Here is a 13,911-nt window from a genome sequence, read left to right as displayed (position 1 = left end):
TATGGAGAATATGGTAAAATGTTGTAGTTTGCTTGTTTAAGGATATATTTTGATAAAACTTGGCAAATTTGTTTATTTTATACTAAGGTATTAAAATTTTACTAAAAAATACACTTTATTAGTTTCCTTGTAGCAGCTAACCTAGGTACTCATTAAACCTAATGTTTTTTTTTAATAGATTTAATTAAAAATGAATTCAGACAATTGGAAATTCGCTTAGTTGGCAGGTTTGTTGCGGCGGGGGTATAATTGGTGGCCGTGATTCCGCTGCTGTAGGTAATCGTTTTAACTTTTGGCTATCTTTGGCCATTAGTAGCTATATAATACCAATACGTATAGTCAATGCTTTGGCACAATTTGGCATTATTGAGGACTGTGATTGTGACTAAGCATGAAAAAAATGTAATAAAAGCTAAGAAAGCCCGTTGGTTGGGGTATGCCCCTCCCCTCGCCCTTCCGTCCTGTCCTGTCCCCAGACCAGATGGATGGAGTGGAAGTGGAGGGGAGTGGTGGCAGAGAGGAGAAGTGAAGTGAGACTTCCTTCAGTTGACGAAACCCATATTGATTTCCTCGGCCCTCGTCAATTGTTGGAATCATCCCTAGTTTCTTCAAATTTCAATACTCATTTACTCCGTAGACATTCAATTTTATATTCCTTTATTGATTCTAAAGTTAACAGAAATAATAGCCTTGGTTGTTACAGTGAAAGAAGATTTGTGTTTTAGCCTTCCTTTATAACGTCAAAAAAACAAAATGGCCTGTGCTACTCTGAAACGTTCATTAGATTTTGATCCGGTTCATAGCAGACCCTCCAAACGACAGAGATGTATACCTATGTGCATTTCACCTTCGAATTCTCCGCCTACAACACGAAGTGATTATGATCCATCGCCTTTTGCCAACGTTTGCCCAAAATTAACTCCAGGTAGGCCTAGTTAAGTTCAACTCATTGTGTTTCAGGTCCAACATGGAAGGCGTAGACCTTCCCCAGGAGAATATATTATCTATAATTAGCCAATTTTAAGCTAACAAGTGCGCTCTTTTCTGAAATGTTGACGAATTTGCTAACTAATAAGAAAAAAGTTGGTTGCATCGCATATACACTCACCTTTTTATTTGTTTTATTGCATGGTTGACTTGTGGGTCTAGGCCTAGCTTAGACCAGGCTTACAAGGTTGAATAAGATTACTTAATAAGTTACCTACGGTTTGCATTTAATTACAAATATATTTGTTAGAATTAATTACTAGCCTATTATCCTTACCACTGTTTGCTTGTTAAGATAACTTGTCTGCGTATAAGTAATAGGCTACAGAAATTGAAGTTAACTTACCTAACGTAGCCTAGAAGTTATTGTAAAAATTGTGTCTACCGTTGAAAATGAATCTAGGCCTAAATGAAATAGGCCTAGGTAAGGACTAAGCTATGCTGATTATGGAACTAAAATAATGGCAGTTAGCTAACTTAGCTTCCTCTCTAACATGTGCTTTTCAGTCCCACCACTTCACATCATTGGCCCAATTTAAACCATAGGCCTAGGCCTATCTATACCATTAAGGGGAGCTGAACCTTAACCCTCCGAGTGTTATTTGTCGCTGCAGCGACTCACAAACACTCAAATAAATGCGGCGGGCTAAAGTCTGCCACAACAATGCATGGCTCCGCATGCACTACAACTAGCCTCCAGTGGTCACGTATCACTAAAACTGCCATATCTCAGTTAATATACGTTCAATTGTAAAAATTAAGGTGTCAATCGATTTGTAATAAAATTACCTAAAAAAAGTTATCCTTGTAAAATTTTCATAAAATCAACGGTTTTTGAGTTATTTAAGAAACAAAATTTTAAATGGCCGCCATTTTGTTTTATGTATTTGGAAAATGTTCATAATTTTTTTGTAGCTTTGCCTAGTAGTCAGAAATGTTTGTGCAAAGTTTCAATTCCGTATGTTTTACCATTCTCTTTAAAAAAAAATATTAAAGGAAAAAAACAAAATGGCGGCTGTTTGAGTAAATAAAGACTTCCGGACTGTTTAAATATGATATTTGGATATGTTTCTTACCCAGGAATAATACCCTAAAATATCCGACACTAATTCTGAAACACCCTGTATATTAACTCAAACTGTCTACAATTTCTAAAGCTGTAGGTTAAATAGTTTCTGAGAAAAATGTACCTAAACTTAGAAAATTTTACATGGGCTCTTATAGGCGGTTCAGCTCCCCTTATCACTAGCTGTGGCCAAAGGACTAGATTGGTCCCATTCACCACTCATCTCACACCTGTAGAATGGACATGGACCAATTTAGTCCATTTACAATAACTTATGTCCATAACTTTTCTAATGCTAACTTATTAAGTTACCTAATAATTTAATTTATAAATTAACTCTTGAGTGGATAATTGATATAGGGGCGAATCTCACAATAATTTATAAATAAAAAACTTTTTTAAAACAAAACGTTTGTAAACGCACTAAAAAGTAGAAATTAATTTACAAATATGTGGAGAGTATAAATACTTGTAAGATTTCAAACTAAAAACAAGGGGTGCATGCAATACCTAGATAATTTACAATGACCTTCACCTATTGAACTAATTTATTATTAATATCAATTAATAAAAATGGTTTAAATAGGCTACCTTTAACTGTCAGGTGATCCTTTGAGGATCACCTGACAGTTAAAGGTATTTAAACCATTTTTATTAACTAAAGTGATTCGGAGGCTAACACCATAATATCAATTGCATACACCCCACGTTTTTTGTTTTAAATCTTACAAATATTTATACTCTCCACATAAGTTATTTGTAAATTATTTTCTACTTTTTAGTTGTTAATGTGTGTGGATGTTAAATCTATTTCAAGCATCTATATCGGATTAAGACAAAGGCATGTGGGAAATCTAAGGTTTATTTGAGTTTCTTTTCATATAATTATGTTTGAATGTAGGGCCTACTACTTACTAACAATAAATATATCGATCTATTAAATTTATTGTTTACTTTATAGAATACTAAATAAATAACAATTGACATTATTAACAAACACCTTTACATCTGCAATCAGATTGTTTATCTTTATTTTGAAATGTTTGTTTGTATAAAGAATCTCTTGGGAGCGTAACCTGTACCTCTTAACCTCTGCTCTTCGAACTGTCAAATTTAAGTATTTACAGCTTACTTAAATTATTTGATATATTTACATTCTTTCAAAATGTAAACATGGAAAATTTGGAAGTCCATGGGGCGTAGCCCAAGGGAAATATTTAAATTAAATTAGGCCTATATAATATTGCATTGTCATCCATTTGTGAGCTAGGCCTATATTTTAAATTTCAAGTCTCCAGCTCATCAGGAACTTCGTTTAAAATTGATATCAAAGTTTGTAGGAAAGCGAGCTAATAAAAACAAGCCCATGGGGCGTAGCGCGTAGCCCAAGGGAAATATGAAAATTAAATGACATAATATTGCATTGTCATCCATTTGTGAGCTATGTTTCAAGTTTCTGCATTTTTATAAAAACAAAACTAAATATATGGGCACCAAATTTTTTACTCAGGTGCCAAATTTAATTAGAAATTAGCAAAATTACAATAAATTTAAAAACTTGCTGAAAGAATATCTTGTTAATAAAGCTCTCTATTCTTGTTCAGAGTTTCCTTAAGTAAGGGCGCCACTACTGGTTGCCTGGGTTTTGTATATAGTTTTAAATATATTGTATTTTAGCTATATAGCATGAAAGTATGTGATTTTTAGTTATAGGCTATGTGACTCTATTCTGATGCTGCTACTGTATTCATACAAATAAAGTTTACTTTGACTTTGAAAACATCTTTGTTCAAGTGGCAGTTTTCCAGCTTTAATGACTTTCTAAATCATGCACATATTTCTACATAAATATTGTAAAATGTTTTATCCAGTTGCTGGATGAATGAGGAGTTTATAAACTCCCGTTCTATAAATGTTGTTTGAATAAATGTAGGTTTACATGTTTATACCAAATTTCATAAAAATCAGATCATTTTTGCTCGAGTTATCGTGCTAACGGACGCATATAAAAATATTGATAGGCTATAATATATGAATTGAATGGACTGGTGTTTTTGGTCTCTGGGGACTTCAAAACGAAAAAGTAAATCGGTCCCGGGTCCAGGTCTTACCATGAGACCTACGGTATAATAGCCTATTCCCTAGCCTATATGGGAAATTCGCTAAAACAATTACAAACAAATGTAAAACCAGATGTTCATAGTTTGGTTTATTCATATTAATATTTAAATTAAGTAGCCTACTGTAGCATTAAAGTGGAAAATTATCAATTCACTGAAAGTTTATGTCAACACGAGAAATAATGAATAAAAAATTGGATTCTGTTCAAAGCAACTTTTTGCAAACTGTAGTGTAACCAACAAATGGTAAAACGACACCTGTCATTGCTTTTTTCTCGTTTAATCAGCCAAATTGACACAGAAATTGTTTTTAGAGCGTTTTAAGCTACACAAGCCTCGTTCAAAAGTACTCTAATATTACTTTTTGTAAGTATCATTGCTTGTAGCCTATTAGCTTGACATCAACCAGCAACAGGAAGATCAAATGATATCCCACTTGTGGGTGTTTTATAAGACATTGAGTAGAAAAAAAATTACCCTACTTTCTTTGAGCCCTATGACATTTGAGATATATACTTATACTTGAAATTATTCTAGAAATGATGGCTGCGGCGATTCGTGAGGAAATGCGCCGCCTTCATCGGCGAAAGCAGTTGCACTTCAATCCCAACGAGAGCCATCTGGATCGTGAGTCCTCATCTGACTCCCCGGGCTCACCTTCGGGCAGTAGCTTTGCTGCGACTTACCACCAGAGTCACCGCGACAAACCACTCTTCACATTCAGACAGGTCAGTAAAGCCATGTCAAAACCAACACAGTAGCTTATATTATATGTGACTCATTTCAGAGTTAGGCCTTGGATGCTAGTGGCCAGTCTAGGATGGTTTCAAACAGCTGCTTAAGAGTTATTCTTCACTCAAAAAATATTATTTTTATAGGCCTACACCATAGTGGTTATACGTGGGTTATCCAGAAAGTCAAGAACGTTTCGTTATGACGCCGCTAGGCGCGCACCGATCTCGTACATTTTGGTATGTGCGTACTCGGCAACTCAGTCGGCATCCAGCCGTGACAATTTGAGCATTATAGCGCTGCCCGTTTTTTCACAATTTCAATTTAAGATGAGCGCTGCAATAAAAAATCCCGCCAGTTAAGGGGTGCGGTCAGTGATACGGTTTGTGTTGGCATTAAACTTAAAATCGATAGACATTTATCGCCAAGGGTATGAAGTTCAAGGAAAAAAACGTAATGATTGAAAGTTCTGAGAAAATGGTGCATTCAGATTAAAAATGGCCGATCTGACGCTCATGAGTCATGACGAAGCGAAGGGCGGACGCCGAGCATTATGACTGATGGAACTGGTCACTAAAGTTGATGAAAAGGTTCGCAAAAACCGCCAATTTCCGATAACGGGTCTTTCGCTTTGTTGCGTGACAATTTTAAACAACAAAGTCCGTGAAAATTGAGGAAAAGTTTCGGTTGTTTTAAGTGTTTTCCAACAAAAACCGTATCACTGACCGCACCCCTTAACTGGCGGGATTTTTTATTGCAGCGCTCATCTTAAGTTGAAATTGTGAAAAAACGGGCAGCGCTAGAATGCTCCAATTGTCACGGCTGGATGCCGACTGAGTTGCCGAGTACGCACATACCAAAATGTACGAGATCGGCGCGCGCCTAACGGTGTCATAACGAAACGTTCTTTACTTTCTGGATCGCCTAAGTAATTTCAATATCTAGGACATTGTGGGATTAGAAATTTTCGATGTTGCTTTGAATTATTTTCCAAGGGAGTCCATGGAAGCTAATGGCCATTGGCCATCTTCGATTTGCCTGCCATAAGAGCAATGTTAGTTTTGTGAATTTCAAACAGCTGCTGAAGAGTGATTTACCATCTCAAAGTATTTGTTAAAAGACCAGTTATAGTGATAGTAGACATAAGCCTAGTAGTGATAGTAATTTAAACTATCTAGTGAACTGTGGGATAAGAGATTTTCTTTGCAGTTTTTAATCGTTTTATAAGTTAGAGCATCTAGGCTCCAAGGACTCTTGTGGAATTTGGTAAAAATTGGTACCATACATACATTCTAAAAAAAAAAAAAAAAAAAAACGGTGATATCTCAGATATTTGGAAAGTAGGCGTACTAGCTTAAACACTAGCTTACAGAGATCATACCAAAATATTTGCTTGGATCTTGTAATAGAAGTTTTGATTTAAATTTTATATTAACTTATTCCAGAATGCAACTTTTTTGATGAAAAAAACTTGTCAGGTACCGGTACGGTGTGTTTAGTCCTTGTACTGTTCCATTATCTACTTAGTAGTCAGTTGATGGTAATAATTTAATAGTTTAACTAGGTGTAGGCCTATTCAAATTGGAATTTGAAATTTTCCCTATCCTCCAATACTATGCTAAGTATTGATTATTATTACCGGTTGAGATGAGGATGCCACCTAGGTGCGTATTTTAACCCGATATGAGTGTAGAATTAACTGAGATGCCTTGTGTAGCTTTGTTACTGACTAAGACCTAAGACTTGAGGTTGTGTTGCTAGCCTAGTGGTTAGCGTCTCGGACTTCGGTGCGGGAGGGACGGGTTCAATCCCCGGCACATCCACTAAACTTTGATGGGTTTGGACCGCTTCCCCTTAAAAAAAGTGTTTGACTTCATTAGAAAAATGCCACTGGCGTAGATAAAAAAAAAAAAAAAAGACCAGCTGTTTCACAAGCCGGGAGCATTTATCAAAAGACCAATGATCAATGCCATGTCCATATTCCATATACAAATTCAAATTATTGAAATCTGAGATGGCAAGAGGAAACACCAAATTGAATTAATTGCTGTAATTTGATGTAGGCCTAAACTGTAAGTTGTATAGGGGTAATCCTTGAGAATACCCAGCACTCATCCTTAACAGAGTGATTTAGGCAATTGGGGGGGGGGGGGGGTATCACCGGACATAGTTACTTTAGGACCCATTTTATGCAAAAACATGATGAGACACCTACTCCTTGACTGTAATAACCAGAGTCAGTAAAAGCTTAAGCCCACTCCTTCAGTAAGTTTACTAAGGGACATGCAGTTTCTCAAGGAGATCTTCAAGATCATCAGGCCTGCAGATATTGGGTAAAGTTTCTAGAGATTTTTCACAAAATTGCAAAAAGCCCATTTGGCCATCCTTCTCAACATTACTGTAAGTTACTATCAAAAACTGCCTTCAGATGCTCATAATTATAATTAAATTATTATAATTATATAATTAAATTAATAGCTAGATAGGGTTTTCAATTTTACTTCTAATAGCAAATTTCGCATTTAGAGAATAAGCCATTATCTATTTCGTGTTCTAACCAAAATTGGTAAAAGGAGTTGAAGGATTCCGCAAAAATAATATTAACGGCTTGCACTTAAAAATCATGAGACATTTGTAAATTTGCAAGCAAATTTGTTATTTTCACTTTGATGAGCGCTGTTGAGAAAATATCAATGTAGGCCTATGCTTTTCCTAAAATACTTAAAGTTAAATCAATAAAATATGAAACATTTTCAAACCTTATAAAAAAAAATGCACATCATTCTGTATTCTGATTCACCAAATTGAATGGTATCAGTTGGCAATGTACGTTATTTGAAACAACAATACACTTAAATAAATAAACCAAGGAAATTAATCTACCTTAAATTGTACCTTGAGTTGTGTTTTTTTTTCCTAGGTGGGAATTATTTGTGAAAGAATGATGACTGAGCGAGAGACTCAGCTCCGTGAAGAATATGATCGCATCCTGAACTTGAAACTTTCTGAGCAATACGAATCATTCGTCAAGTTTTCTAATGATCAACTCCATAGACGTTTTGACATGGCGGCAGCACCAAGCTGTAAGTATTTATTGCATATTTATTTATTTATTTATATTGCACTGAGCATAAGCAGTTACTATATTTGTATTACACAGAGCATAAAAGGAAGATACTAATAACTTCTTATTGTTTTTTCATTTTTCAAACAAGCAGTCTCCAGATTATTAATATACAATTAAAGTGGTAAAAATATCTGTAATGTTGTTAATCCTAGTTGTTGTGTAACAACTAGTTTCGGCTCACAATGGAGCCTTCTTCAGGTTTTCCCAAGGACATTGTCGCTTCTTCTGAAGGTCGTCAAAGCTCATAAATATTTATTTACAAAACATGGAACACATTTCAAACACACAACACGTATGACTAGCCCTATCGACGCGACCGGAGGGAGTTTACGTCAAGGCAGTCTAGAGACAGACAAAACATGGGTATCTCATATGCAGCTAAAAAATTTCTCCTTAACACGCAGAAACGACAGAAATAAGACACAGAATCTAGACGTAACAGCACCGAAAGAGGCAGATGATGACAGTAGCGTTAAACTTTTAGGTGTCCATCTTCATCCTAAGTTAGTTTGGGATACTCATGTTACTAAGGTTTGTTCAAAGCTTTCCACATGTTGCGTCGCCTTAGGTTTGGCCTACCTGGTCATTACTTAAAATCTTGTTATATTGCTTTTTTTCATAGTATTTTGCTCTGTGCTATTTTGTACTCGGGCTTTGCAATAGTTAAAAAATAAGTAAAGTATGAGTGATTCAGAAAAAGGCTGTGAGGATTTTATTTAATGTAGACCATGATGAGCACTGTAGGGTAGGCCCTTGTTCAAACAAGCCAAGATTTTAACTGTGATAAATGTATATATTTTTGTATGCTTATGTTATGTTAAGAAGAATATAGCGTCACTTTGTCAAACACCAAATCAACAACCATTTCACAAGATCTAGTCACCATGTATAGGCAACATTGTAGGTTAAGTAAAACCCTCAAGTCTTTAAATGTTTTTATTTTTAATTTGTTTAACAAACTGCCTCTTTGCACAAAATAAGTTAGTTATAGTAAATTTGAGAAAGTTTTGTCGTATTGGTTATTGGAAAACCCTATGTTTAGTGTCAACGAGTTCTTAAAAAAGATTTTCAACGATTCAATGTTACCATTCTGTGTTCAAATTTAAGTAGGCTAAGATATTTTAAATGTGACTTTGCCCATTGGATGTACATGTTTAACGGCAATAAACTATTCTTATTCTTATTCACCCATGAATCCAAGCAACATTTCATGGAATGATGGAACTCAGCGTCCCCCATCAATCTCAAAGCCAAAGCCCCATCAAGTCAGGCCCAAGTGTTCTTTATATTGGACATTCCATTGCAATTTTTTGTATCCCCAATTCGTTTCTGCATTTTAAACCCTTCACTCATTGTGTTAAGGTAATATACTTCAGTCATCTAGTGATTAATTTCTGCATCGGATGTTTCTTGCAGTCAAAAAATGCATCACTGATGTTATTTATTTTGCCTGTGTCAGGAAGAAGATTCAACAATTTTAAACATTTTATAGAGACACAACAAAGCACAAGTCAGCTATAGAGTTGTAAATGACACAAATAATGCCATTTTACGCACCACCTCATTGTAGCGTATACACAAACTTTAGCAGCTATACGCACGAACAGCCCTTAAAACAGTGCCCCTTCTAGTTTCAAGGAAGACAACTTTAGAATGCCTATCATGCGAGTGGTAATTTCTTCTTTTAACAGACTTGTTATTTCCTTTATTCACAAAAATGTTAAACATGTTGGCTGAGAGAATCCCTTTTTCGGGACAGTTGGAAATGCGACGCAGATTAGCGTGCCAGTGAATCAGCGACGGATCTTGACAGCGGCGGTGATGGTGCTGTGTTAACCCAGAGAGTGGACGTAGTTTACTGAAAAACTCGAAGATAGAAAATCCCCGAAAACTGGACAAAAAGCGTTGCCAGACGGGATTTTACAAGAAATTTGACTACCAACCTACACCAAATTAAAGTGTATGACCAGCACAACATGCTGTGCTGACATAGTTTGGTTGATCCCCGATAAATGCGTTGGTACCAACTTGTATACCACTGCACCGTGACTCCGGCCAGAGTCGTACGCACGCTGTGCCAGTATGGTATGTCTTCCGTCGGAGTCGTCAGCAGCAAACGTGTTAATGAAAACCAAAATAAATGAAATATGTTAGAAGTACCAGTGCGTTGACTGAAGCACCTATTTTAAATTGTCTGTCAAAATTACTAGTTCCTAGTTTTAATATTTTTAATGGACAACTAGTGTGTCATCGCTTCCAAGTGTGTCTTGTCATAGAGATTGCCAATGGTCGTAAATCAACTCAACTTTGATTCTGATGCTATCATTTAGGAATTGGTGTTCAGAATCTTTGTTTCATATGTCAGTAATTAATAGATATTTTTATCGACAAATCTACTTGAAACACTGATTATTTGTCTGTTTCAGATCTGTCCTAAGCCAGACCAAGAGGGGCGAAGCAGTGCCTGATCATTCTTTCACCATCGTTTCAATCATTTGTCATCAGAGAGTAGTGGCTATTGTAAATATTGCGTAAATTTTAGTTTATTTTGGTGGATTATTTTACTATGCATCTTTGTTATTCTCGGAAAAGTTTTATTTGTTGAATTCAAGTTTTGATGTGTTGCGCCTACAGAAAAACCGATTAGAACGGTTATAGCAGGACTATTTGAAATCTTTTAAAGTTTGAAGAACTGTTTAGTATTGGGTAAATAAATTTATTTTTCGACTTGTGATGTTTTATTTCCTAAGTCAACACTAAAAGTATCTATTAAATTATTAATAGCCTAAATAAACAATTGTAGAATAGTGTTTCATGTTAAGGCCTAAATAAATAACCTTTGTTTCGTTTCAATCGGTTGTTCTATTTATAGTAAAAATAATAACCAATACATATGTACCAAGGCTGATAATTTTCTACTCAAACTTTCATAACTGATGTCAGTGATTAAATTATTGTACTACCGTAACCATTATTCTAACTAATAATAAATGAAAAAAATATAATTGTATAATTTTTTATATTTTTAGATTTATACTGTAGGTATTGTATTGAGTGTATTGTATTTTTGTTAATTTAGATTTTTCATGGGTTGCTATTGCTTCTCTGTACTTCCTTTCTAAATCTTAAGATTGTTTGAGACTGACAACTTCAAATAGTGTCTTAACTTTAATTTCTCCTTAGCAATTTTTTATGCAGCCTACTCTTTTGGTTAGAGTTGGACATTTTATTTTTTATTGTAGAAGGAATAGCAGATTTCTAAGCATCAAAGTAAAAACTACACTAAATTTATGGCTTTCACCCGTCTCCTTTTTATTTCAGTTACACTAAAGTGATATTTCACACTATGATAGCAGGAACAAACATACTTAAAAATGTGTATACTATTTATTGCCTTCTGCTAATCTTTAATCTTCTCACCCTGTCAAACAGGTTCCCTTTCTTAGCTTTAGTAACTCAATATAATATTGTTTCATTTTATTTAATTGTATAACTTTTATTATTTCAATGCTAGTTTTAAGTTATGTATAATTGTAGTGGTAGATTTATAAAGTTAGTTTTAAGATATAACATTTGGTATTAGTCTTAAGCTTTTTCGCCTCTAGCCACCACTCTCTCGATCTCACTCTGAAAGAATGACTCTGTCACTATGAAGGTAGAAAGAAACAATATACTTAGACTTACTATGCCTAGATCGTAACTTATTTATATCATAAAATGTAACAAATAACTAAGCTTTTGATGCTTTGGCACTCGCTATTCTTGATTTTTGGTACACTGATTTTATATTGTAAACAGTGTGACGTGCAGTAACCTACTCGAATAAGCTCAATTCTAAACACTATTTTGTACAACAGAACAGTTATTGCCTTGTAGAATTAATCCTTTGTATGTTTCGTGTGTAGCTGATGTACAAATGGATGTTATCAGGTGTTTGTATATTATGTAGCTTTACATTCAGTTGATTTATCTTTGAATTAAATTCAGTAGCTGATTTTGTGTATTGATAATTATTTGGGTTGGAAATAAAGTCATTGCAACTGTATAACCTTTTTTATTTATCCAAACCTGGACCTAGTTAGTGTAGTGTACAAAACTACAAAAGTGTACGTACAAAAGTTGACTGTTTGTGGCTTGAAAGGGAGACCACATACATCACTGGCCAGCCTTTTTGGTATTTTAAGACTGCTGCTTGATGCACTTTAATTTTTTGTATGGTTTATGTAGAGAATTGCACAACATACGCCAGGTTTTGTAATTTGTAGTTAATCTGACACAACATTTTTGCTGATTTAATAATATTCAAATTATTTCTTAGAGTTTTAGCTAAATTATTATTAATGATCAATTATTTGAGATGGGGATGCCCAAAAGGTGCATATTTTAACCCAAATATTATGACTAATGAGTGTAGAATGGAGTGAGACAATCTGTATAGCTTTGTTGCTGACTAAAACCAGCTAGTTCATCAATCAGTATCATTAATAGTCAGGATCATTAATTTAAAGCCCAATGATCAGGAACAGCTGGTTCAAGTAGTGTAACATTATCGTTTTACCTTTCCAAATGTATACCAATATCAATATATATAATTCCGTAAGTCAAATTTTTGGAGTGACTGGATGGCCGTAGAAGGATGGGAGGGGTCTTATTTTAAAGGTCTTGACGTTAATTTTGAGGGAAAACTATTCATTTTTCTTAATTATGCGCCAAAAGGGTGTAACAGAATAATAGTATATTACGTTACTAGTCCTGAAAATAAGTGTTTACCGGACGAGTGTGGTTGTTCCATTCAACCGAGTGTGTGACGAGTGTGTTGGGATTACCATACGAGTCCGGTACACACATTTTGGACGAGTTACGTACGATAGTTTACGCCATACTACTAAATCTGTACAAATCCTTATATATTTCCACCAACTAAAGGACTAAAAATCACTAAGACCAACTAAGTACAGGTTATGTTTTTGTTTATAACCAACCACTCATTGCCACCTAAATACGGTATAATCAGCTGATTGGTGTCCGGTAAAACTCATTGCAGAACAGTAGTACGCAATGAAACCCCTTTTGAATAAGCTGGCGGCAAACAGCTGTTTTCTGGACTAAATCCTTGCGTGGGAAGTTCGTCAAAATAATGTAGTGTGGCGTAAAATAATTTACGCCACACTACATTATTTTGACGAACTTCCCACGCAAGGATTTAGTCCAGAAAACAGCTGTTTGCCGCCAGCTTATTCAAAAGGGGTTTCATTGCGTACTACTGTTCTGCAATGAGTTTTAGAGGACACCAATCAGCTGATTATACTGTATTTTCGTGGCAATTAGTGGTTATAAACAAAAACATAACCTCTGACTAGTGATTATTAGTCCTTTAGTTGGTGGAAATATATAAGGATTTGTACGGATTAAGTATTATGGCGTAAACTATCGTACGTAACTCATCCAAAATGTGTGTACCGGACTCGTATGGTAATCCCGTACTCGACTTCGTCTCGCACGGGAACGACCACACTCGTCCGGTAAACACTTATTTTCAGGACTAGTAACGTAATATACTATTACGCCACACTACATTATTTTGACGAACTTCCCACGCAAGGATTTAGTCCAGAAAACAGCTGTTTGCCGCCTGCTTATTCAAATGGGGTTTCATTGCGTAATACTGTTCTGCAATGAGTTTTACCGGACACCAATCAGCTGATTATACTGTATTTTCGTGGCAATTAGTGGTTATAAACAAAAACATAACCTCTGACTAGTGATTATTAGTCCTTTAGTTGGTGGAAATATATAACATTTCTATATATATATGGAAATATAGATCTAACATTTCAGAAAACTAAAAATGGAGCAGCAATTTATGGATTGGTAACGAA

At 35.1% G+C, this 13,911-nt stretch overlaps 1 protein-coding gene across 1 annotated transcript; it reads left to right on the top strand.

Annotated features, from left to right (window-relative positions):
• Positions 1 to 524: 524 nt before the first annotated feature.
• On the top strand, positions 525 to 12,080 carry LOC128986765 (akirin-like). The gene is made up of 4 exons (XM_054407280.1): positions 525 to 925; positions 4,711 to 4,901; positions 7,826 to 7,988; positions 10,459 to 12,080. The coding sequence occupies exons 1-4, from the start codon at positions 754 to 756 to the stop codon at positions 10,467 to 10,469; spliced, it is 537 nt and encodes a 178-aa protein (XP_054263255.1). The 5' UTR covers positions 525 to 753; the 3' UTR covers positions 10,470 to 12,080.
• Positions 12,081 to 13,911: the final 1,831 nt, after the last annotated feature.

Source organism: Macrosteles quadrilineatus, unplaced genomic scaffold (assembly GCF_028750875.1).
Source record: "Macrosteles quadrilineatus isolate MER2022 unplaced genomic scaffold, UCM_ALF_1.0 Scaffold_2__2_contigs__length_208266976, whole genome shotgun sequence".
NCBI lineage: Eukaryota > Metazoa > Arthropoda > Insecta > Hemiptera > Cicadellidae > Macrosteles > Macrosteles quadrilineatus.
Note: the sequence above shows the minus strand (reverse complement) of the source record. Positions and strands in the feature narration are given on the sequence as shown.

Bases quoted from the DNA above. Each gene is read 5' to 3' on its own strand.
- LOC128986765 (XM_054407280.1), top strand. From the start codon at position 754: ATGGCCTGTGCTACTCTGAAACGTTCATTAGATTTTGATCCGGTTCAT. The intron at 926-4,710 runs GTAGGCCTAGTT...AAATTATTCTAG, and splicing joins TTGCCCAAAATTAACTCCAG to AAATGATGGCTGCGGCGATT. The intron at 4,902-7,825 runs GTCAGTAAAGCC...TTTTTTTCCTAG, and splicing joins CACTCTTCACATTCAGACAG to GTGGGAATTATTTGTGAAAG.